Here is a 26,235-nt window from a genome sequence, read left to right as displayed (position 1 = left end):
ACAAGTTAAAATATGAGTCAACAAAGAGCAGTATGCAGGCTGAAACAGCTGCATTTAAAGAATTTACATGCTGTACTGAACCTGCAAACATAGCAAGTCTGATGGATTTTTACATTTATTCTAATTATTATACTCTGACACTAACTAAATATTACATCTTCATAGTTTTGAGGATATGTTGACCAAATTTAGTCCCTCTCTGTCCCTAATAAATGAACACAGACATAATCATTTCTTTAACATCTTAATTTCAACCACAGCCCAGGTCATGCTGTTTTCTTAATTCTTTGCCACATTTTTACAATGCAGCATAATTTTAGAGTGTCAGAGTGTCACTCCACAGCTGTAAGCATAGCTAGACAATGTACAAAACCTTCTAGGCTTTGTAACATACCTAGATTTTGCATTAATATCAGAAGTGTCAGACATACTGAAAAACTGTTAAAGGACTACATTTACAAAGCTCCAAAACATAAATAATCTACAGCTTGTATTGTACAACTGTAAAAACAGTTCAAAGGAACTTATAATTAGGTGGGAAACAGTGAATGGTGCTGTTACATCATGGACTTTCATTGGAGATGAACTAATTTGAACCTATTCTGACCTAATATTGTCTAAGGACTTTTCATACATGGCTAGGGTAAAATTGTATTAGCTTTTTTTGTATTTGATGGCAGAAGACAGCATTTGACACATAATTTAGTTTACTGGAAACACATCGTTAACATGACAGGGTATAAAGGAAGCAGGTAAAAATGTGCATAAGTCCACCAATCTGCAGCTAATTGCATTTTGGAATTGTTAAACAACTTCAGAAAAATGCTCCTCAAATAATTTTGTAAATGCTTTAAATATCCCAGCACCCAGTGTTTAATGTCATCAAAAGATTCAGAGAATCAGAAGGAATCTCTCAGGACAGGAATCCGTGTGCCCGGAACAAGATCAAAGGTCATATTTACATATTTACAACATATTATGTCTAAAAGAAAATGAGCAAATGGATTTTTTGCAGCAGCATCAGAGCTTGTTAGTCTTCAAAAACCGTACAGAAATGTAATAATGTGTTAAGACAAATGGGAAAAAATAATATAAATTACAAGAAAAAGTAGAGAAGCAAGCCCAATGGAACCAGCTATGCTGTGTGCACTAAAAAAATGATCCTCATCATTTGTGAGAAGCTAATCAGTGCAAGCAGTTGCTGCTTTGATTGATCGAAGGGGGCAGGCTGTGCAGACTGTTAAGTATTCCAGCCTGTCTAACCAGTTATTGTATAAGTAAATACAGAGGTTTTGACCATAAATGGACCCCAGTTTAATATATATTTATATATATATATATATATATATTTTTTTTTTTTTGCTTGATGTATATTTATTGATTGATGCTGCCAATATACTTACACATTTATGCTTACTGTATCTGTGCCTGCAATTGAGGCAGATACACTCAGTAATTGGACATCTCAGTAATCAATCAGTAGTGACAGCTGACCTAATGAATTATTCTGTTTACACCGGTTTCCCAAGGAGGTGGATTAAGATGCTATGGACATTGATGTCAATATCTATACCAGACCACCACAACATACAATTCTAGTGTTCTCATGGCTTGTTTGTTTGTTTTACTGTGTGCAGGTGGTCCGTCGGAGGGGAAGCTGCTGGCAGGTGATGAGATCATCATGATCAATGATGAACCTGTCAGCTCAGCTCCTAGAGAACGAGTCATCGATCTCGTCAGGTAGATCCACAGACCTTAGGGACGCTTTTAACCCCAGCACATAGGAACATAAAAAGAACTGAAGCTTGGGCATCCTTATATGCTCAGTGCATAAAATGCCAAATTGCCTTGTAGCTTCTTTGTGGGATTTTCACCAATTTGACCAGCAAAGGCCTCTGCAAAATTCTTTCTCTCACAACTAAAATAAGATTCAAGATCTTTATTGTCATGATGCAAGCATACCAAAATTTTAAGAAGTCTCTCGGCTTAGCGCACATAAATAAGAAAATAGAAGTATAACAGGCATGCATAAATAAAAAATGAAGATTTAAAAGAGACACAGAATGCTATCAATGGTGGCTCTGTAAAAGTTCATGAGCAGCTGAGAAGAGAGTCCTGTCCACCAGGTGTGAAGTGTTCACAGTCCAGGAGAGGTCAGAGGAAATGTGGATGTCCAGGAACTTAATGCTGTCCACCGACTCCACCGCTTCTCCAGGTTTGCAGAGAGAAGCGTGCTCAGTCTTCCTGGACGTCCTGTAATCTGCTATGACCTCCCTTGTCTTGATGATGCAGAACCAGATTGTTCTTGGAACACCACGTTGTAAGACTTTGGACCTTTTCTCTGTAGTGGGTCTCATCATTGTTGGATATGCGACCCACCACAGTGGTTTCACACGCAAACTTCACAACCATGTATGTGGGATGGATGGCAGAGCAGTCCTGTGTGAAGAGGATGAAGAGGGCAGGGCTGAGCACACAACCCTGCACTGTTCCAGTGTTGAGGATCAGTGGTGAAGATGTTGACTTCCCTATCCTCACTACCTGGAGCCTGTTAGTGAGGAAGTCACTGATCCAGGTGCAGAGTGATACTGACAGACCCAGATTGTGGAGCTTCAGGGCCAACACGTTCTGGGAAAACAGTGTTAAAGGCTGAGTTGAAGTCCACAAACAGCATCCTAACGTAGGTGTTGGGATGCTTCAGGTGAGTCAGGGCCGTGTGACGTGCTATCGAGACAGCATCCTCCATAGAACAGTTCTCCCTGTTGGCTAATTGCAGGCTGTCCAGGCCGGCATTGATGGCATCTTCGATGTGGTTTAGAAGGATCTGCTCAAAACACTTCATGATGACTGGGAGAAGAGTGAGGTGGCGGTATTGAGGCAGGTAATGATTGTTTTTTTGGGCACAGGTACAATGATGGAGGACTTCAGGCAGACAGGAATCATGGAAAGCTACAGGGACAGGTTGATGTCTAGAAAAGATGTCCAGAAAAACTTCTGCCAGTTGTTATGCACACAATATTAATGTCTGACCTGACACCTTAACTGGACCCACAGCTTAGTTATTGTTGTTATTTATGGGTAGGACAGCATCAGTGCAGAAGTGAACAGAGGACAGTACAGATGATGTGTATTCCTCCAGATCAGCGTCCTCTTTGAACACTCCCCAGTCTGTGTGCTCAAAGCTGCCCTGTAAGGCTGAGGAAGCCCCCTCAGTCCAAACCTGAATGGTTCTGGTGGTGGGTTTGGTCCAGCAGATCAGAGGTTGATCTGACATCCCGAGTTGAGGAGCTGCTGCAGCCTTTTATGCTCCTGGAATGTTCCAGTACACCTGGTCCAATAAATGAAAGTCTCTTGTCGAAAAGTTTATGAATTTGTGGAATTTGGGGAGGAGAGATTTTAATTCTACGTGGTTAATGTCCCCAGCCACAATCACAGCTGCCTCTGGATTATCATTTATCTGCCCAGTGATCATGCAGTACAGCTCCTCAGCGCTAACTTAGCATTAGCTCGCGGTGGTATGTTGGCCGTTATGATCACGACCAAGCTGAGTTCGCTAACCAGTTTAAAAGGTCTGCACTTCACTACAAGGTTGGGGAAGCAGAAGGTTCCAATAATGTTCGTATCTGTAGACCACGAGTTGTGAATGTACAGCGCCACCTTTGGTCTTACCTGAAGCTGAAGTCTGGGTGGCATGGAACAGAGAGCGCCCCGCTAGCACCCCTGTGCGTTGGGGGATATTGTTGTCCAGCCAGGTCTCAGTGAAGATTGCCACACAGCTGTCAGTCTTACATGAGACGATCCTCAGACAAATTTTGTGCAGTTTTTGGTGAGAAACCTTCCATTGACAAGGAGGAGTCTGGGCAGAACCGGTCTGTGTGGGTTAGCTTGTAGCCTAGCATGCAGCCTGCTCTGCTGACCCCGCTGTTGTTTATGTTGTTTCCTCCATCTCGTGGAGCACAGAAGGGGGATGATGAGGTCCTCTGTGATCCGCTGCAGTTCAGGTGGAATAAAATCTGGCTTTGCTGATCCAGAAAAACTGTAGTTTTTCCCCAATTCCAGCAGGTCAACCCTTCCATACTGGATTAAGGCTTTCAGTCATAAATATGGGGGTGAAAACACAAACAAAAACTTAAAAACATTTGAGAATTTCTTTAAGCTTCCTGGGTTGCAGCACAAAGTTAGGAAGTGCAGTTTCTCACCCTTGAGATGCTGCAGGGCAACGACGACCCCAGGAAATGTGCATAATGAATGTCAGTGTAACATATGAGTCAGAAGCACAAAGTTTTAAGGTCGGAAACTTACATGGTATTGCTTTAATTACATAGAGGATAAAGAACACGGCCATCACAAAAGAACTTGGTGCATGTCTTTTAGTGCTCTTATACCCTGTGACATCTGACTGCTGGGACAAGGTTTGAGAAGTCGCAAGCTAAGTAAAGTCTTAGACTTGTGCAAAAGTTGTGGGAAATATCAAATCTCTTGGGTTGCCCAAACATTTGCACTTTCCATTTTTCTGCTTTGAAGCAAAACAACATTTTAAATTTTACTTGAATTAGCTTAACTGTGTAAGACTGAAGACTGTGTGAACTATTTTAATTGTCAGGTTCTACTTTAATCCTGGAAAATTAAACAAGCGAATGAAAAAGGCCTTCACATAAATTCTGAATATTAAAATGACTGTCACTCTAATTAAGTGTTTGCCAAGTGTCACCAAAGACTTTTTCCTCATCTTCTAAATTCCTAGATCTGCTCAAGAGAAAGTTTGATTAGAGGTTACAGAGTCCGCAACTTGCTATGTCTGAAGTTATATTTGACTTCTTAGAAATGCAGTCACTCTACTTTTAATTAACTGAGGAAGCTAATGAGTCTGTGTGTGAAGGCCTCTGGATTTAACTGCATCTGTCTTACTGTTGCCGGAAGCTCCTTTTTCCATTTCACCTAAGCTAATCATAATTTTCTTGCTAATCTGCTGATGTTGTCCATTGTGATTTTTTTTTTCATAATATACTTTTGTCTGCTCACTGCAGGAGCTGCAAGGAATCCATCATGCTGACAGTTGTTCAACCGTATCCTGTGAGTAGATGTTGTAAATCTTAGCCATACAGTCTAATAGTATAATTTTGCCACAATAACTGATGTATTTGTATGATTTTTATAAATGAAACCATGCTCATGGTTGTATCTAATAACTGTTGGTATAAAATGACATAAAAGCCCATATTCATGAATAAATTGACCAACAATATTCATTCTTCATGTCTATAGCATATTTATATGTTAACTTAAACCATATAGCCTTCTTACATACATTACTTTCAACGGTGAAGGAAAAAATAGTAAGAAACTCAAGAGAGGAAACTCTAAATACATGTCTAAAACCTGCAAGATAATGGCCAAGTTAAATAGCCCTGTCCAAAAATGTAATGTAATGTCTAAAAATATATTTATTTTCATTATAATTAACATATACTTGCTGTAGACATGAAAAATGAATATTGTTGGTCCATTTTTTCATGAATATGTGCTAGCAGTGACAGTATTATGTTTATGTCCCTGTTGGTTATGTTGGTGCACTGTTTAATCTCACACAACCCCTTATTTTAATTGAACCCTAGATTGTTAGCTTGAAACTGGAAACTTTATTTGGAGAGGTGTGAATGTGCAACCGAGCTTTGATGCGATTTTAGGCTGGTCTGCCTAAAAATCTAGGTCTCAGTTTGTTTAAAGTAAACCAAATACCAGAAACTGACTACTGCTTTTATGGCAGAAACTCAAGTTACCCTGGATTCATTGTAGAGATGAGTAAGACAAATTTAACCCATTTGAACCCAGTTCCCAATCATAGCGAGTCCAGCAAACTATTAGATGTGAAAAATACCCTGAAGTCTTCATGATATAAATTTAATGTATTTAAAGTATTTCTATATGGTCTCTCTACCACTGTACGGCCTCTGTACTTTAGTATAGATGCACCCAATGAAACACCTTGTGGTGATGGATCAGGCAACTGTAGCTGGCCAGTCAGAGCAGAGAGGGTTTGCAGTGTGGATGGTGGGCAGGGCAGCTTCCTTATCACCTGACTTTACCAGAAACATTTAAAAAATTACACTACAATGAGCCTTTTCATGGGGATTTTAAAGAGTCCTTGTGTTTTAAAAAATGTTTGTCCACTTCCTAAAATCAAAAATAAAGTTTTTCTTAATACAGTTAATGTTCTTGTGACTTATAAATCTACGTTCGGAAAGTACTCTCCCAAAATTGCTCTGTATCCTCCCATCCAACAGCTCAAAATGACAGCTCTGCTATTATCAAAAGCAGAGTTATTTAAGGAAATTAGAAATCGGTAACATAGTTTTTCTGTTGGTTTTAGTCTTTAGATTGAGGTTGTTTACGAAAAAGAAAAAACAACTAAATATTGAACAATATAATCTACATCTTTGTAGGAGCTAAAATATAATCTTGTTCTCCAAAAGCAAATCTTCACTCAGTTATTTAAATTCTTGGGCTGTACCAATATTATATCTCTGGTAGCCAGAAAGAAAAAGAAATATAGATTAAAAAAAAGAAATTAAGGAAAAACTTCTGTTTGATGGCTTTTAAATGTTTAATGTCAATCTTTTACATCATATATAACACAATGGAAACCTGTCATTGTCTCCCCATTTGTGCATGCCTCTCTTTATCGCTTTCTTTCCATCTGTCTGTCTTTTTCTCTTCCTCTTATCTTTTCATCTCACTTTCTATCTCTTTTTGGACAATTTCCTCTTAGTCCCCTAAATCAGCATTCATCAGTGCAGCCAAAAAAGCCATGCTCAAGTCCAATCCGGTCAAAGTGCGCTTTGCTGAGGAGGTCATTATAAACGGCCAGGTTCCAGTAAGTCCTACCACACACACACACACACACACACACACACACACACACACACACACACACACAGGGAGAGAGAGAGAGAGAGAGAGAAATGACAGATTTTTTCTGCTTAAGAAATTCAAGTTAAATAAGACTATCATAAAAGTGACTTTCAATATTTCTATGAATTCTGTTCACATTCTACCCCTAGACGCACATAACCTAAAGTTATTTCTCCTTTGCAGAACCCGGTGAAGGACAACTCTCTTCTGTTCATGCCAAATGTCCTGAAGGTCTACCTTGAGAATGGGCAGACAAAGTCTTTTCGCTTCGACAGCAGTACCTCCATCAAGGTGTGTGCGTGTTCCGTGCCTTCAGGCATACTTCACAGAATTAGCAATTTCTTCTGCAACTATAATTACAAAAGAAGACTTTAATTTAGAGTTCAGATTAGTGTGAGATTCAGTAAATTTTTGGGCTCATCTAGTTTCTTATTTATTCAGTTAAAGTGGCAAAGGGTCTACTCTCATTTCTGGTGTTGTTCATTGTTATTTATTGGCAATCCTTTGTAACTCCCAACTAAATGGGGAAGAAAACAGCACCTGCCACCAACGGAAAATGCTTATGTTTTGTATGTTTAAAAGACTTGTATGTCTTGTAAAATAATTTAAAGGTGGACACTAATATATTTCTGTAATAGACTGAAAAATTGGGAAGATTTTTAAAATATGACAAAAACTTAAACTGTTTGTCTTTTGGTTTTAATCCCTTTAAAATTGGTTTTAATCCTTCTTAAGTCCATCTGAGTTGAGTTTGGGTCCATATTTCTGCCCAGCGTTGATATATAGCTTCCTTCCAGTGTGACCGTTTCAGGTTACATTTCAGAATGCAGCCTTGGATATTGTTGACTGGAAAATGCTTTTCTAAGATACTCCCAACCCCATGTCACTATATTGATGAAGGTGGCCTGACAAATTCTGGCTAAGGGCTCAAAGGCCACATATATTCAGATATTGATCTTTACAGATTGAAATCTCCCCCAGACTCTCTAAGATCAATGTTGTCATTATATTACACAGTGTAGTTACCAATAACCTACACTTCTTTATAATCTTGCATTGAAAAATACTCTTTTGGTATTTATTGATGTTTTTCTGACTGAGTTTGACTCATAGCAGTGAGTTAAAACGATCCTTGTTTTGGGGACTGACGCACTGGTGAATGATCCTTTTATACTAAATGGTGGCACCCTCGTCTGTCACCAATTAATAGTCACTGCAACATATTCCAGATCCTATCAACTTATATTTCTGTCCCTCCCAACATGTTTACTGTGTTATTGAATAAGATTTTAGCATGTATGTTTCTAAATGCATGCAATGGATTTGGTTAAAAAAATGCTGAAAGTCTTTTTTTTTTTTTTTTTATCTTTATACGTGTTTGCACTTTAAGCCTAAGTTTTTGTTGAACACTTCCCAATTTTTATAATTTTGGGGTTTGTAGCAAACCATATTTGAGTAATACTATTTAAACACTGCAATTTTTTTTTTTTATTATTTTAACAGGAAGTGGTCCTGACTCTGCAAGAGAAGCTTTCAATCAGATGCATTGAGCACTTTTCTCTCGCTTTGGAGCAGAGGACTGAAGGCTCTGGAAGCAAACTGCTTCTCCTGCATGAACAGGAGATGCTTACTCAGGTAAGAGATGTTTCCTTTTCTCCCTTTGTGTCCTTTTTCATCTTGCACACATACACCAGCTTACACACACACATGCATTCCTGCTCAGTATTCAAGCAGCACTGGGACCCTAGTGTCATTTATCAGCACAGGCACAGCAGGGGAGACAGCTCACATTACACCTATCCTATCGCACACACTTCCACACACCCAACAGCACACGCGCTTGGTCGTCCACATCGGACGCTTCATTCTGATAAGGTTGCTGGATCACAAGAGGACAGTTTTAATATTCAGATGTGAAGCTCTGCATGTGACATGCACAGATGCAGAGGAGTGTTTAAGAGTCGTTTTGCTCTGACAAATCTAATAATCCTTACAGGCTATCATAGTTTCATTCATGCCCGTTGGTTTATATGAGAAGGCTGGTTGTTCCAAAAGAAGAAGAAAAAACTTTTTGGCTCTTTTAACACATGGATGCTCAATAGTCTATCAGTCAATCAGTCAGACTATTTATATTGTACTTTTTCATTGGAAATGGAATGTTAAACATAGTGTTTTAGAATTTTTAAACTAATAAAAACCACTATCATAAGCAACCAATCTCACTCTGTCCCCCTAAAAAGATTATATTCCTTACAAGTTCCCAGAAATTTGTGTGAGGAAATATAAGGGGCAGATAAAAAAGATGCAAGACCATCATGTTGTAAAAAGTTCTAAAGAATATTTTAGGATTACATCGGGAAAATATGAGATCAGTATTTGAAGGCTGATACTTGTCTTTTTCATATTTTTCTTTATTAATGAAGAACCCTGGACCCCAGCAACAGGACATCCACAAATCCATATGTTGCAAATGCTACACACGTGGACAGAACTGTTGGTACTCTTCGGTTAACGAAAGAAAAACCCACAATGGTCACAGAAATAACTTGAATCTGACAAAAGTAATAATAAATAAAAATTCTATGAAATTTAACCAATGAAAGTCAGACATTCCTTTTCAACCATGCTTCAACAGAATTACTTAAAAAAATAAACTCGTGAAACAGGCCTTGACAAAAATTATGGTTCCCCTAGTAAAGACATAATGTGACCAAAGGGACATGTTAATCCAAGGCATGGCCACTGATTAGCATCACAGGTGTCTACAATCTTGTAATCAGTCAGTGGGCCTATATGTAGTCACTGTGCTGTTTGGTGACATGGTGTGTACCACACTCAACATGGACCAGAGGACACGAAGGAAAGAGTTGTCTCAGGAAAAAAAAAATTATAGATAAGCATGTTAAAGGTAAAGGCTATAAGACCATCTCCAAGCAGTTTGATGTTCCTGTGACTACAGTTGCACATATTATTCAGAAATTTAAGATCCATAGGACTGTAACCAACCTCCCTGGACGTGGCTGCAGTAGGAAAATTGATGACAAATCAAAGAGAATAATACGATATTACGAATAATACGAATGGTAACAAAAGAGCCCAGAAAAAAAAGATTAAAGAGATTAAGGTGAACTTCAAGCTCAAGGAACATCAGTATCAGATCGCACCATCCGTCGTTGTTTGAGCCAAAGTGGACTTAATTGGAAACGACCAAGGAGGACACCATTGTTGAAAACAAATCATAAAAAAAGCCTAACTACATGTTGACAAGCCACAAAGCTTCTGGGAGAATGTCCTATGGACAGATGAGACAAAAATGAAATGTTTTGCCAAGGCACATCAGTAGATGTCTGTTTACAGACGGAAAAATGAAGCATATCAAGAAAAAAACACTGTCCCTGCTGTGAAACATGGAGGAGGCTCTGTTATGTTCTGGGGCTGCTTTGCTGCATCTGGCACAGGGTGTCTTGAATCTGTGCCGGTACAATGAAATCTCAAGACTATCAAGAGATTCTAGAGAGAAATGTGCTGGCCAGTGTCAGAAAGCTTGGTCTCAGTCGCAGGTCATGGGTCTTGCAACAGGACAATGACCCAAAACACAGTTAAAAACACCCAAGAATGGCTAAGAGGAAAACATTGGACTATTCTAAAGTGGCCTTCTATGAGCCCTGACCTAAATCCTATTGAGCATCTTTGGAAGGAGCGGAAACATGCTGTCTGGAAAAGATACCCTTCAAACCTGAGACAGCTGGAGCAGTTTGCTTATGAGGAGTGGACCAAAATACCTGCTGAGAGGTGCAAAAGTCTCATTGTCAGTTACAAGAATCGTTTGATTGCAGTGATTGCCTCAAAAGGTTGTGCAACAAAATATTAAGGTAAGGGTACCATCATTTTTGTCAAGGCCTGTTTCATGAGTTTATTTTTTAAATAATTCTGTTGAAGCATGGTTGAAAAGCAATGTCTGACGTTCATTGGCTAAATTTCATAGAATGTTTATTCATTATTACTTTTGTAATAATTCCAGTTATTTCTGTGACCATTGTGAGTTTTTCTTTCATTAACTGAAGGGTACCAACAATTTTGTCCACGTGTGTATAGTCCAAGTAGATATCCCCTGACCTCCCTTTCCCCAGACACATTTTCCAGCTCTTCATGGGGTCACGGCAAGGTATTACCAAGTTCACCAAAACAAATACTCTACTCAGCAACTTTTCGGACTGTCACAAGAAACATCTCTATGAGACAGATCCACAAAATCCTCCCTTGATTGTTGTCCCTAAGGCATTCCAACTAGATTTAAATCACAACTCCTCCTTTCAATGCAAATGAGCTTTTCTGTGAGCCCCTCCCTGATGGCAAACTCCTCAGCCCATCCTGAAGGTTGAGCATGTAGAAAACTAATTTCTGCAGCTTGTTTTTGTGATCTCATTCTTGCATTCACTACCCACAGTTAATGACTATAGGTTGGGGCTGGGCTGCATTGGACTGCATAAACTTGGCTGGAATATAGATCCGCTTAAGCCCACAGCTTTGCCTCGTTCAGCTATTTTCACCAAGACGGATTGGTAGAGCATTGGCATTGCTCAGTCTCCTGCTCTATTGTATTCCCATTTGTAAATAAGACCATAGGATACTTAAACTCATCCATCTAAGCAGCAACTCATTCACAACCCAAAGAGCCAAAGAGGACGGTCCATCTTTTTATTAATTATTTATCCCAACCTTTTCACACTTGGATGCAAACTGGCCCAGTGCATGCTGGAGATCTCCACATGATTAGGCCAATAAGACCACGTAATCTGTAACTTGGAAAGCAGATAAACCAAAGTAATCATTAGCCAGGTTTATTTTGATTTGCAGAGACTGTGAGAACTATTGATAGCCCTCCTAGTTGACTTGTCGAAGGAAGGAATAGAGTGGCCAGCTGATTATTAGTCTGTGTTGTCTGAAATGGATTCAAGGCCGCAAAACGTGACCTGGACTATGGTTCCGACAGACAAGGCTTGCAAGTCACAAGGTGATAAAGATTAGCTGAATGTCTGGCGAGGAGTAGACAGAATTTTTTCTGAAGTCACTGTCTCTTTTTCTGGTGAAGAATGATGGTACAACATCAATTTTTAAAAAAGTGAATATGCCTGAATTTATTTAGAATATTCTTAACTCAACATTACTATACATACAGGTGTTAATTATCCATAGCCCACTTAGATTATTCATCTGGTTGTAGTGAAACTTGTTAAGGCTGGCTGATGATGATGATTGACTGTGGCAAGCAGCTTACCTGTACTAAGGGAGGGTTTTATTTGACAATGCTAATGGATTGAACAACAAATAACACAAGTGAGAAGTCTGCTCATTGTATATCTGAGAAGAAACATCACAGAAATTCAAGATCATCAACACAGACAGACTTTGTTAAAATATGGAATAACCATAAACCTCACCTTCAGCTGAGAGGAATCAGGTCTGAATAAACAGGACCAACTCAGGAAAAGAAATTTGCAGTTGAGGTGTTCATCGACCTTAAAAGATTTGACACAATAAACCATGAAATACTATTTAAAAAACTGAAAAACCTCTCCTCTCGGGGGGCAGGTGGCGGGGACCCTCCCGCACCGGGCGGCTGTCCCTGACCCGTCGGGTTGAATCCCCCAGACGGACTGCGCGGACCCCACCTATTTACCTCTTAAAACTGGGATCAGGGGAGTGGTTTTACACTGGATGAAATGTTATTAAGCAACAGGCACCAATTTGTGAAAATAGGTGACTTTCAGTCATGCTTAGATATTGTTTGTGGCGTAACCCAGGGGTCAGTACTGGGACCAACACTCTTTATTTTATGCATAAATGATATAGGTAAAGTCTAAAAAAAATACTAGTTTGTTTTGTTTGCTGATGACACCAATATTTTTGTGCAGGGGAAATCTTGCAACAGCTCATGGAGGAAATCACCTCAGAACTGAGTAAATTTAAAAAGTGGTTTGATATAAATAAACTGTCATTAGATTTGGACAAAACAAAGTTTATGTTGTTTGTGATCGTAAAGAGAACAGTGAAGTAAAAGTGGTGTTAGAGGGTGTAAAGGTGGAGAGAGTTAAATTAAGTTTCTGGGTGTGATTATCGGCTACAAAATCTGCTGGAAACCACACAATTGATATGTTTAAGCTAAATTATACAAGTGTTTCAGTCCTCTGAAAATCCAAATTTTTCTTGAATATTAAGCATTACATATTCTGTTCTATTGTTCATTTATTTTACCATAACACCTACAAATTCTCACTCAGACCATTGTGCACACTTCACAAAAGAGCCATCAGGATGGTTCAAAAGGAAGGTTTCCAGGACGACACTAATGGTTTATATAAAAACTCCTGCCTACTTAAATTCCCTGATCTGGTAGAATTTCAATCTGTTCTGTTAATGTACAAAGCCAGGAACAACCAACTACCAGATAATATTCAGAAACTCTTCACTAATAGAGAGGGGGGCTGTGATTATAGAGGGAAACCTGAACTTTAAAACCAGGAGCGTTCAAACAACCATGAAGAGAATTTGCATCTCAGTCGGTGGTGTGAAGGTTTGGAATAAACTAAGCCAAGAACTGAAGCAATGTTTGAGCATGACTGTTTTTAAAAAAAGGCTCAGACTGATGATTTGCAACAGGTACAGTGATGAAAACCTTTGGTGAATTCAAATGGGTGTCTATAGCGTTGTAAATGGGATTATGCATATGAGTGCTCTCAGGGTGCATAGTGTATGTTGGTGGATATATGTGTGAGTGCATGCAGGTGTCAGTGTATGGGCTAATGGGAATGAAGATGTGAAATTACCACTTTAAGCACTAAAGCTAGTTGTTAAATGGATATAAATCTAAACAAACAAAAAAACATTAAGTTAATAGAATGGCCTTCCTAAAGTCCTGTCCTCTACGCAACTACATAGATTCTGCTGAAAAGTTGTATCTGTCCCCCACAAAACTAGGAATTATAACTGAATTCTACCATCTGAAAATAGTGTCATTAACTATGATACAACCTTTATGATAGCAATAAAAGTTCTGGTTAAAATGCAACTTGCCAACAGACCAACATTAGTTTTCTGTATTTATGCCTTTAATAATGATCCATTCAAATAAAATACTGCTGCATGATAATACATTTGTGACTGACATGTTGCTTATGATATATCTGATTGTTCATTAAAGTAATTTCATCATATTGTTCCAACTCTCTTCACTGCAGCACATTAAGATTGCACTTCCATAGCGCCAACTGTCATATGACAATGATTTTAAAAAGGACTGGGTGAAATCTAACTGATGTTGAGATGTGTTCAATTTAAGCATCTTTCCTAACTAAAGTTAGGAAACTTTATGTTAACACAGTCTTCTCAATCAGAATAAATTGAATACTGTTCTACTGGTGCACACTTACACCTGCCTATGTCATGTTCTAGGAATGATTACCTATTGTCTCATTTAGAAATGCTAAAATGTATTCAGTTAGGAAAGTGTTGTAAGTAGAGAAATGTAAATTTAAATGAATGCGTGTAGGTTTAGCTCCTCAGACATTTACAGTATTTTTACTCACTATATTACTTTGAAAATGTTCTCCAAACATCACTTGATCAGACAGTCTAACTTTAACATATGTTAATGTGTAACGCCCCCCCCCAAAAGGTTCAGCTAACGTTAGCTAACATTAACTGTGCTTGCTCGTTAGCATAAGCAGTGCAAGCAGCGAGTTCAGCGATGTTAGCTAACACATTAGCTAACATTAGCAAATAGTTCAGTTGACATTCATTCATGTTAGCTACATTAATGTTACCTAAACTGACTGTGCTTGCTTGTTAGCATAAGTCTGGCTTCTGAAACAGTGTCCCAGCAGTGCAAGCTCAAAGAGTTCACCTGATGTTGGATAGCACATTAGCTAACACAAAAGCTAATTAATTCATAGTTCAACTCTGTCCTTGCTTGATAGCATTTTATCTCTTCCAAAACACTGCATCTCAGTTCTCACAATGCATCACAACAGCATTACTTTCATTTGACCTATTTGGCTTGAGAGTTTCCACATTCTTTCTACCAGACTCTGAAGATATTAATGGTACAATTATTCTTATTTTTTTTCTGCTAATGCTGTTATCTCTTAGCAAGGTGTTCATGCTTCTGTTTATCTCTGTCTGTTGACCCCAGGTGACTCAGAGACCCGGCTCTGACAAGATGAAGTGTTTTTTTAGGATCACTTTCATGCCCAGGGACCCAGTGGAGCTGCTCCGGAGGGATGCTGTGGCGTTTGAATACCTTTATGTTCAGGTATGTTATAATAGCATTACTGAATTATGAATTAAAATAAAGCAAAACTTGTAAACTATGGAAAATAAATCACAAAGTGTCTGATTTATATAATATGACAGTTACTCAGAATTAATTATTTCAAGCCAAAATCCTAATAATCAAATAAAGTCATCCTCTAAAATAAACTGCTTCCCTGTTGGATAAATTTCATAGCCATTTAAGTGAAATAGCGTGAGAGCAGGAAAAGCAATAATTTCCCTGTCCTTCATCCTCAAGCCAACGAGGTTTAGAACAAATAATTTCTACTAAGTGGGGAACCACTGCTGCTCCAATTGTGCTTTAAAGGCATGAAGCCCACAAAACTGACTGTTAATTTTTCTTCATTTGCTGCAGAGTTGCAACGATGTAGTTTTAGAGCGATTCGGTCCAGAGCTGAAGTATGACGCAGCATTGCGATTGGCTGCTCTGCAGATGTACATCCTCTCCATGACGACAAGACAGAGCCAGAAGGTCTCTCTTAAATATATCCAGTAAGTTTTACAGTTGTGGGTATATGTGGTATGTGATATGTGGGTATTTGGCCTTCCTAACAATATCTGTAATATTAAACTGTTCATCAATTATAAATTAAAGACTGACTGACTCTTTTTTCCTAAGATATTTTTTATGACTTTGCAGAATTTTATCATAGTAAAGTTACAGGCATAATAATAGAAACTAGTATGAAAATATTTTTAAATTAAATATTGCACAAAAAACAAAGAAATTCTTTATTGGTAGATTATTTATTCCTAAATAATACCAACTAGTGCTGTATCATACATAGTTGGGATAAAAATGGATAATACCAAAAAGTTTCCTGTCAATACGACACCATTAGTTAATAGTATTTTTTTCATCTATGTAGATACCTGTGCTGGTGATACTTTTTGCCTCTTTAAAGAAAATCTAACGAATATAAATAGGTAAATTAAATTAAAATAAGATGAAAATAAATCTTTTGAATTTATCCTAGTAAAAATTAAACTACAAATCAAAATAAAATTTAATTTCTTAAACTGACAGAAAACAGTGCTCATGAACCTGCATTAAACCAGTAAAATATTAAAACACAGCATCATCATTAATACTAGCAGCATCATCACGATATCATGACAATCTGGTACGCTACTGTGGACAGGAAGGAATGCACACAAAATAAAATGTATTCCCAAAAAGTCTAAAAATTAAAAACAAAATGCATGGTTTTTATTAGCAAAATATTGTAATACAATATTTTTAAAAGTATGAAATCCAATATTTTAACTTGCAAATATCGAAGTATTGATTACAGAGCATCAGTATGCCAATTGCTAAGTTGGAAAGCTTGATTACTCACCGTTACAACAAGGCACAGCTTGTAAGAATCTTTTTTTTTTCTTTTTTTTTTTTGTGGACTGAGGGACACGGCTAAACGTGTGGGTTGCCTTGCCCTTTAAAAATATGCCAAAAATCCTTTGGATTGGATAATTGCACTCTCCCACATAAGGAAAAAATATACACATAATTGTAATTTTTACGCTTGATTTATTTTACATTGTCAGTGACCTCAGTAGCATATGGAAAATCCATACGCATCCACAATAGCCTGGCACCACCTCCTCATGTTGGTCACCAGCCTGATCACATTTCACTGTGAGATGGCATCCTATTCCTCAACCAGGAGTTGTTGAATCGCTCTGGCACAATTCTTTTGATATGGAATCAACACTGGCTCCTGAATCTTTTTCCAGTATGCCTTTCTATCAATCAAGTGTCTTTCATACATGTGTGACTAGCATACACCTGGCACAGACACATGATGCTTACACATAATACCTCATTGTAAAGGTGACTAATCAGGCTTTCCAGGTATAATCAACTTTTTGTGCAAGTTGATCATAACTTACCAATTAACAGAAAGAGAAAAATTGCTTTTTATCTATAGTCTTGCGTTTTTATCGACGTGGCCCAGCATTGCAGATTGTGTTTTCAGCCCAGGAAATTCTCTTACATTTCGTGACCTATTGAGGGAACACTTTAAACAAAGAAAGCTCTCCTCCTGAGAGTCAATTCAGTGTTTTTGTTCTTACATTGGCAGCCAGCACGAGTGGAAACCTCATCCACTTTCTACCTTTTGACTGCAAGTGTTTAACCCAAGTCCACTTTTTTCCAAGTGCAGCTTTATCCTGAAATCAATCTTCTCTCAACAGAAAGGAGTGGGGTCTGTCACTGTTTCTGCCTCCAACTGTGCTGTCCAGCATGAAGGAAAAAAACATCAAGAAGGCTCTGACTCACATCCTCAAAACCAACCAGAACCTTGTGCCTCTGGGGAAAAAAGTAACCAGCTCTCTTTGTCTTTCTTTGCCCTTGTTAAAAAACTCCTGACACATACACACAAACACTGTCTTCTGTTGCACTGTCCCAAAATAGCATTGCTGCCATACGCCCTTGTAAAGGTTCTCACCTGTGTCATCCTAAGACCTTTTGCAGAGACAAACCTTGAATACTAATGCTGCTAACAAGTTAAAGTTTGTGCATAATGAGATATTCTTATTCATATTCACACACACATGTCCCAGTCAGGGGCAGTTAATCCAACCTGGCTGAACCTTTCAACTTTTATGAAACTGTTTAAATGATATAAACACCTGCTGGCCTTTTCAGTCTCCGACACTTTGACAAGATAAGCTGCAGGATAAAACTTAGTTAAACCTTGCAAAAATTTTAGCTTTAGGCACTTTTACTTTGTTATTGAAATTAGGTTAATATCTACATAAAGCTAGTAGTAGTAGATAATTGTGCTTTAAATTTTAACAGGTCTTCAAAATGTTCTGTATTTTGCAGGAATATGACTTGATATATCATCAGATTCTGAAACAAGTCCTAAAAGTAAAACCCAAATTCTGTTACATTTCCCACTTATTTTTGCCCAGAAAAAAAAATAACAAAAGAAACTCATAAGGGTGATATAAATACTTATTTTTATGATTTTATAGTTGATCTCACACAAACAATATTGCAGCCATAGATATGCAGAGCGCCAAATATCAATTAATACTGTCTTATAATAAAGTATGCAAAACTTTTCCTTGACAGTGGTCATATTTTATTTCATTACAATGATATTAAAAGCCATTCACACTATGTCTGATTAGTTTATCAGTCTGATTTGTAATATGAAGCTTATTAGAATGGCAATGTGTGGTTTCCTCAAAAAATAGTTCATGCATTCTGTCAGTTTTATGTCTGTTTTAATTCATGCTGAGCAAGCCCAAGCTGCAAGATGCAGTGGATATTTGTATTCACTATACATTCACTCTTTTGGGAAAAATGTTACCAAGCTGCGTCAGTTAGCTGACACGCAGTTCAAAGAAAAGATGCTTTTGAGCTTTGTGGAAATGTGGTGCATAAAACTGTTTAGAAAGACACAATTTGATTGACTAGAGGTGAAAAATGAACAGTAAATATAAATTAAATCTAAATCTCACTACATCTCACTAATGTAGGCGCATGTTTAAACATAGAAAGGACTTAAGATGCATACATCCACAGCAGTGAGCTATTATGAGTGCTGCAGTGGACCCGCTCTGGAGATTCTGATCAGATTTAAATGATATGATGGGATATAATGGAAAATCAGTGGTCCACATCAAAATGGCTGGAGAGTGCTTTACATCCTGACATTAGAGGACGAATACTCCCATTCGGGTTGGAGAGATTCCATTTCTGAATGCCTACTAATGTCTTTCACCTCTTTCTTCACAGCTCACTGCTTTGCAGGCTAAGGTGCATTACCTGAGGTACCTCAGTGAGCTCAAACTCTACGGAGGGCGGGAGTTTAAATCGATCCTTTTGGTAAGGCATTAATTCCTGAAGGGATTTGTACAAGTTTTGTCAAACACAAAAAAAGTTGTTTTTAGATTCCTCTCAACTGTCTTATGAACTGTTTCCTGCAGCAAGGTGAGAAACAGACTGAGGTGATGTTGTTAGTAGGCCCGCGGTACGGAATCAGCCATGTCATCAATGCCCGGACCAACCTCGTGGCCCTGTTGGCCGACTTCAGCCACGTCAACCGCATCGAGATCCTCACTGAAGATGAGACCAACGTCCGACTTGAGCTTCATGTTCTGGATGTCAGGGTAAGGGAGCATATGCCTTTATTTTTTAGAACATAATTCATATTTTTGTCTTCCAGAAGTATGAAGCATTTACTGTTTACCTTTTTTTTCCCCCTTTGCTCTCCCTTCTTTCATCCTCCATCACTTCCCTCTTTGCTTTCACAGCCCATCACACTGATCATGGAGTCAAGTGATGCAATGAACCTTGCTTGTCTAACAGCAGGCTACTATCGCCTCCTAGTGGACTCCAGGAGATCTATTTTCAACATGGCCAGTTGCAATAGCACAGGAGGGGATGATACTGGTGAGTTATCCCTAAATTAATACCAGTATAGCCTATTGTGCTAATGTTTATTTTAAAAGGGCTCACATATATATTCACAAACCATTAGAAACTCACTCTCTTAGAATAAAAGTCAATGCAAGAATGCATGACTTAAAAATTTATATTTTGTGCAGCATGAAACGTGCTGAAGCAGAGCACTCTAGGTCTAGAAAATAGAGGGCAGGTGCTTTAAAATTTAATCCAAATAAAATATGAAACACATAAAATCAGAAAATCTCACTTTGCTGATGCCTGTAGGTCAAGATCGTATCCTGGAGTGGCCGTACAGCACATCTCTGGGGGACAACGAGGAGCCATCCCAGGGAGTGGTCTACAACAGGGAGTTCTCAGACAACAATCAGAGGGAAAATAGCATTTCTCCTTATTTCCAAGAACCCCCAAACCCAGACAGCAACTTTGAGGCACAAAGAAATCTGGTGCCACCTCCTTTACCCCCTGCCAGACACAAAACTCAAGACTCACCTCGGAGTGCCAAAGTGTCTTTCATTTTTGGGGGAAACCCACCACTGAACAGACCTAAGAACTTAGGATATGAAGGACTGTCAGAGAGCCCAGAGCTGTTAGAGACCAGACCACCATATCTGCACAACAACAGTGACCGAGGGTCGTTCCAGTTCGGCGATTTAACACACGTCTATAGCAACATAATAACCGAAGAAGGTGGCGAGGAGCCGGTACTTAGGGATCTGTTTTATCGTGATACCACTGATGACGCAGAAGATGACGATGATGCGTCTTGTGAGGAAGACTCCACCGGTGGAACACCGGTGGGGGAAAAAAGACAAGAGGGAGATGCAGACAGCAGCAACCAAGGGGGCGGGTTGCCCACGGCGGCTAGCAAAGCGACTTTTCTCAAGCTTTCAGGTTCTACTGATGACATCATCGACCTGACGTCGTTACCTCCTCCTGAGGGAGATGACGGCGTTGACGAGGATGAGGACGACGCTCTTCTGCAGAGGCTCAACCTTGCAATTGCGGCTCCTCCACCAGGGTTTCGAGACAGTTCGGATGAGGATGCGGCCCCGGAGGGAAGGCCACTGAGCACACGTGACAATGATGATATTCCAGTATCATTAATTGATGCTATTTCGACTCACGGGGAGGGAGAAGGGGAAGGGAGCAGAGGAGGGGAAAGAAGGCTGGAGAATGAAGTCATGGATACTTTACAAGCACTGGCAGATCTGTCAGTTAGTGAACAGAGACCACCACCACCGCCTCCTGGCAGGAACAATCCAGGTGATTTCAGAACACATAAGAGTACAGTCATGTTTAATCTCTGTAGTTTGCTAAATGATCCAGATTTAACTTTGTATATCTTATCGTCTAGGTGTTTACATATCTCATGGCTTCAGCCCAGAGTCATCCTCAGATTCTGGCAATGAGACCAACTCTTCAGAGATGACCGAAATCTCCGAACTAGCTGCTACTCACCGGCTCAGCGAGAGTCACATGCGTCTCCTGGTGGCCACAAAGGAAGGATACCAACCTTTACTTGAGGAAAAAACCGAGTTTCCAGTCTCACCCAATACGTGTGGCACGATTGAGAAGAAGCGGCGTAGTCCAACACGTCACCTTCAGCCTCCGGCGGTTCCTCCGAGACGGAGCCCACATTTGGACACAACGTCATCTGGGCCAGACACACAAGATATGAGGTCTCAGACTCATCTTTCAGCCAGCCTCCAGCGTCCAAGTTCCACCACACCAGGAGGAAAGCACCATAAAAAATCTGCAGACTCTGGAGGAAAGTACAATACCTTCAGCACAAGGGAAGGACATCGAGGTGAAAGCAGCGACAGGCGCAGCTGTTTTGACTTAGACCAGCGCACTTCGTTCTGTGAGCAAGATGAAAGTCAGAGGAGACAAAATTCTTTTTTAGCTGACAATTCCGTAAGCGAGGACATCACAGTGAACAGCCTGCATCGCAACCTCCGCAGAAATGCCCGCCCTTTGTCCACCATTTCTGATCGCTTCTTAGACGTTGTCAGCATGGGGAACTGTGCTGCAGATGGCAGCTCTGCAGCTGAAGATGAACATCTAGTTGTAGCATCGCTGTTGTCCCCATCCAAAAATCCCAGATCAGGGGGTTCGGACCAGGGCTCAGACATACAAAGTGACCATCAGACAATTTCGAGACAGCAGAGTGTTGCAAGGTTGTGTGAGTACCACTTAGCGAAAAGAATCTCGAATTTGCAAGGAGAAGCCCTCAGTTCACTGCAGGGATCTCTGTGCTCATCACTGGATGCAGGTGGCAGCACCAACAGCAGTGCCTGTGGCACACCAACTGACTCCCCTCTCGGCCCCAGCGCGATTGAATCCAAACACCACCATTTGCAAAGACACCCGCTTTCTAGTTCTTCTTCCTCTCTGTTAAGAGTGCTAAACTGTGAGGAAAACAAACCTGGAGTTCCTCAGGGAAAAGACCTCCATCCTCATGCAGACCCTGCCCTTCTTCGGAAAATGCTTCCAAACATTCACCCCCCTCTATCAGGGACAGAACCTGGCCGACCCTCCTCAGCTACACCATCTAAGCATAAGGAGACTGCAGGGACTAGAAGTAAGAAGCCCCACAATGATGTGCATGCTAAACAACATGCAGGTTTTAAGGGGCTTAACCCAAAGGAAGGCAGCGAAGCTTACAGACAGCTGATTAACTATCTAACAGTCAGCCAGATGCATCAGGGAGGGAAGCTGCACAGTGCAGGCATGGGAGGGGCAGTGAAAAAGGATTCCAGGCGCTTCATCACTAGCAACCCTCAGCTTGTTGAAATGGTTAAGAATAGGGGCAACAACGCTGCTCGCTGTCCATATATGCCTTCTTCCATATCATCCCCATTCCTCAGTCCAAATTTAGTCACGCCTCATGCAGCCTCCTTGCAGCTAGCAAATAGAAGTCAACACTCTTACCACTCTGCAACACTTCCTGCCAAACTCAAAAGAAGCCCTGATGTGCATGTTCAAAGACAAAATGAAAGTTTAGATTTCAGGCAAGCTACTGCTGAAAGGAGAAGCTCCTTTTCCGGCCTGGAAAGTGAGCTGAGTAGGAGTGGCATGGATCCTGAGCAGTTTCTGTCACTCTGTAAAAGAGAGGACTTTTTTAACCGGAATGGGGGATTGAATCAGAGCAGAAATCGTGATGTTGAAAGTACAAACACCTGCCCCCCACCTCGATCAAGAAGCCAACCTGGTGGCAGTACAGAGGACTGGTTCAAGTCAGAGCTGAGAGCCAAGCATGCAGGTCGTCAGTCGTATCCACGTCCCAGTGATTCTCTTTGTTTTTCTGCTGCTCCCAGTTTGAGTGGCCAATGTGCAGACCTCAGTGCCATCTCGATAGGAAAAGGAGACCACCCTTCTGCTTTCATCCGGCAGGCATCAAGTAGCTCAAGAGCTTGCATTGCTTCCCCAGCAGCCAACTCGCAATCTGCACCTCCTCCACCACCTCCACCACCACCTCCTTTATCTTTGCCTCCGCAGGGTAACGCTAGCTCCAGCAACTCAGGATGCCTGCAAGATTCTACCCATTCCATCCAGTCTCGGCAGAATCAGAACCACATTCACGCCACCACCTCGACCCTGCCACTGATGGACCCCTTCGGCAGTAACATGCAGCGGGGCAGGGAGCTCAAACGAAGCTCCAGCAATGTTACTGCCAGTTCTGGGAGTGTGGAGGTTCTGTTTGATAAGCCCACACGGAGCCGGAGCCAGCAGCCTTTGTCACCACCAGTGTCCCAACAAGGTGACAACAAAGCCCAACGGAGACCAACAAGGAAACGTCTCTCAAAGAGCTATTCCCAAGGCTCTGTGTTCTCCCACACGGCGTGTTGGTCTACAGGAAGTGGAGTAGACAGCAGAAGGGCATCTGTCGCTTTTCCATTACAGAAAGACTCAAAACATACAAAGGGCTCTCAGAAACTGGACACCAGCCCTTGGAGATGCAACGGGCCCTTTAGCTACTGTTTCTTTAAACGTAAATGTGAAGGAGAAGAAGATGACATTGAGTGGGAGAGGCCTAGAGGAAGCCGTGGGGGAGGGAGTATGGACAATGATGGTGGTGCTGCTTCTGGCATATCCCTCTGCAGCTCAGCAGTAGACATTGTAGGGGAACAGCTGTATGGAGAGGTCCTCAATAACATGAGTTTTAGTGACCGTCTGGCACGAATCAACGCTCTCAAGGACCACATGTACAGCTTTCCTTCTGGTTTCACTGATGTCCGCCGCGACGCCAGCGAACTCATTGCATTGGTGAGATCCAGCATAGGCCGATGTGACCGTGGAGTCCAGATGCCCATCCAAGACGTCTCCCAGTACAAACAGCTCCTGTCCATTGAGTCGAAAGAATTAGGCCGGGCATGCCGTAGGATGGCGCAGGCCCACAGTAGTCCAGACGAAATGCTGCTAGCTGTAACATGTAGCTTTCAGGTGCTATGCTGCCTCTGCGAAGCTTGTATGTGTCTGGTTAGGGGCCTCGGAGCCTCTGCCTCGTACCAACAAAGAGAGGTGGTGGCAAAAGTTGACGAGGTTGTCATGAACTATATCTGTTTGCTCAAAGCAGCCGAGGCTGCCACCGTAGGAGCACCAGGGGAGAACAGCGTCAAAGCCTTGGTCCGCCACTCCAGCACTATGTCGGCTATTGCTAACGCACTCACCCGCTCCCTTAAAACGCTGCTAAGCAAGTAGAGGCTATTCCTAATGCTTTATAGTGTGGCCTACGCAGTCAGTAGAAGCCTGTCTTTAAGCATCTTTCTGTTTTTGAGTTGTCTGGAAGAGTCATTTATATTTTTATATTGCATCTAGGTGGTCTTTATATCAAAATATTTAAAAAAGTGTAAAACTTCTTGCAGTTAGACTTAGTATTAAAACTACATAACACTGAAGAGATTACAAAGATGCTAAAAGAAAGTCATCTGACTGTACTTGCTTTTTCTGATGACATTATCATGATGTATATAAACAAAGCCATACCGTCACAGATCTTTGTAACATATGTACCTAATAGATATTATACCCTTTTACCTGTGCATCATGTAACTTATTCAAAGTATATGTAATGTACATAACTACAATATAATTATAATCTTTGCAGTAGCAGTTTCAAGAAGCCATGCAATACTCAGCTTAATTTTGCTTTGATGTTGTTGCAGTGCTACAGTGAATTTACTTTCAGTTCATGAGGTGCAGTTTTACTACGGATGTCTTCTACCGATTGGTGATAAAAATGTATCGTAGAGCTCTACATAAAAGTGTGTCGCTGTCAGTCCAGTGAGGAAACAGTTGCATTATTTTCTCATGTCAATATTAAGTTAGTAAGCTAGATCTCTGACAGACTGTAAAAGTGAACTGACTTAAATACTGTTGCACACAAAGGTTATTATTATTTATTTATATTTTTTGCAATTCAACAGGATGATCAAATATTGTTATAACATTGCATTGACCACTTTGTCATATCTTTTATCATAATCAGAAAATAATGACATATGAACAATCTCCACAAGTAACAAGACATATTAAACTACAGTAATATAATAACAATTTCCTAAACTGAACTGTGTCAAAATTATCTTAAATTTATTTTTTCCGTGTTTTGTTATCTGCTTTGGGATATGTTTTGTGCTTGAATGCTGTAATATTTCTCACAGTGTATCAGGATGCATTTCAATTAGATAAAATCCTGGGTTTTATTTTCAATAATCTTACAACCTATTAAAAGATCTTTTACAGATGTATATGTAAATATATATTTTTGTGTTGTTCATTTTATTCAAATCACTTTAATATGTATTTATGACAAGCAGCCTGTAGAGAGAGCTTGGAAATGTGCTGCAATCTGATATATTTTGGCAGATTCCTGATGCTGCAACCATGCTTGTCCCATATTTTCAAACATTATCAAACAATCTTTGAGTTCAGCTCAAAGATTGCTCTCTTATATTTGATCCAATCTGCTCATCAATAGTTGCATTTACATCAGTAGCACTTGATTAGATTAACAGTAATCAGGATTTAAATAAATAATGAACTATGGGGCTGAACTTTTAATTACATCAAGGCATGAAGGAAGGTGATGAATTTGTATTAAAATTTTGAGTTGGAAAATCTAAGCTTAATTTTTTTACTTATTCAGGCTGCAGAGGCATGCATTTTCTGCATTTAATTACAATTTCAATCTGAAGGCACTTTTAAATATATTTTCAGAGGCTTCAAGACTAACCCAATTGAAAGTTGCCTTTGTGTAGAACTTTTGAAAAGTGCTTTCCAGATGGATATGTATATATCAGAGCAGATTGACATAAGTCTTACAGATTAATAGCCTATTATGCCCATCTCAACCCTGTTTAGACTGTTTCCAAAAGACATTTTAGTTGTTATAAAAACAATACTGACTACATCTTCCTGTTAATTCTGCATAAAATTCCTTCCTGGACACAAAAATTAAGCATTTAATGCTGTTTATTGCTCAAATGTATCTGTTATATGAGTAAAATTCGCAGCAGATATGGAACTAGCAAACTTCTCAGCCCTGTCATTTGCTGCAGTGGGTCACGTGT

General features: G+C 40.0%; 1 protein-coding gene and 1 long non-coding RNA gene across 2 annotated transcripts in view; one reads left to right on the top strand and one right to left on the bottom strand.

Moving 5' to 3' along the window:
- Nucleotides 1-25,410, top strand: part of LOC121635713 (FERM and PDZ domain-containing protein 4-like) — a 59,135-nt gene extending 33,725 nt beyond the window's left edge. The window contains exons 4-16 of the mRNA XM_041979025.1: nucleotides 1,638-1,740; nucleotides 5,028-5,073; nucleotides 6,770-6,874; nucleotides 7,096-7,203; nucleotides 8,416-8,547; nucleotides 15,104-15,223; nucleotides 15,599-15,735; nucleotides 17,437-17,563; nucleotides 18,992-19,081; nucleotides 19,183-19,365; nucleotides 19,510-19,648; nucleotides 19,928-20,926; nucleotides 21,018-25,410. Coding sequence (XP_041834959.1) covers nucleotides 1,638-1,740; nucleotides 5,028-5,073; nucleotides 6,770-6,874; nucleotides 7,096-7,203; nucleotides 8,416-8,547; nucleotides 15,104-15,223; nucleotides 15,599-15,735; nucleotides 17,437-17,563; nucleotides 18,992-19,081; nucleotides 19,183-19,365; nucleotides 19,510-19,648; nucleotides 19,928-20,926; nucleotides 21,018-24,364 — 5,636 coding nt within the window. The 3' untranslated portion in view covers nucleotides 24,365-25,410. The remainder of the gene's footprint in view (nucleotides 1-1,637; nucleotides 1,741-5,027; nucleotides 5,074-6,769; nucleotides 6,875-7,095; nucleotides 7,204-8,415; nucleotides 8,548-15,103; nucleotides 15,224-15,598; nucleotides 15,736-17,436; nucleotides 17,564-18,991; nucleotides 19,082-19,182; nucleotides 19,366-19,509; nucleotides 19,649-19,927; nucleotides 20,927-21,017) is intronic.
- Nucleotides 4,301-4,833, bottom strand: LOC121635714. Its single transcript, XR_006009517.1, has 2 exons — nucleotides 4,778-4,833; nucleotides 4,301-4,740 (listed from the first exon to the last, which is right to left on the bottom strand). It is a non-coding gene; the product is annotated as an uncharacterized LOC121635714 (long non-coding RNA).
- Nucleotides 25,411-26,235: the final 825 nt, after the last annotated feature.

Source organism: Melanotaenia boesemani, chromosome 24 (assembly GCF_017639745.1).
Source record: "Melanotaenia boesemani isolate fMelBoe1 chromosome 24, fMelBoe1.pri, whole genome shotgun sequence".
Taxonomy (NCBI): domain Eukaryota; kingdom Metazoa; phylum Chordata; class Actinopteri; order Atheriniformes; family Melanotaeniidae; genus Melanotaenia; species Melanotaenia boesemani.
Note: the sequence above shows the minus strand (reverse complement) of the source record. Positions and strands in the feature narration are given on the sequence as shown.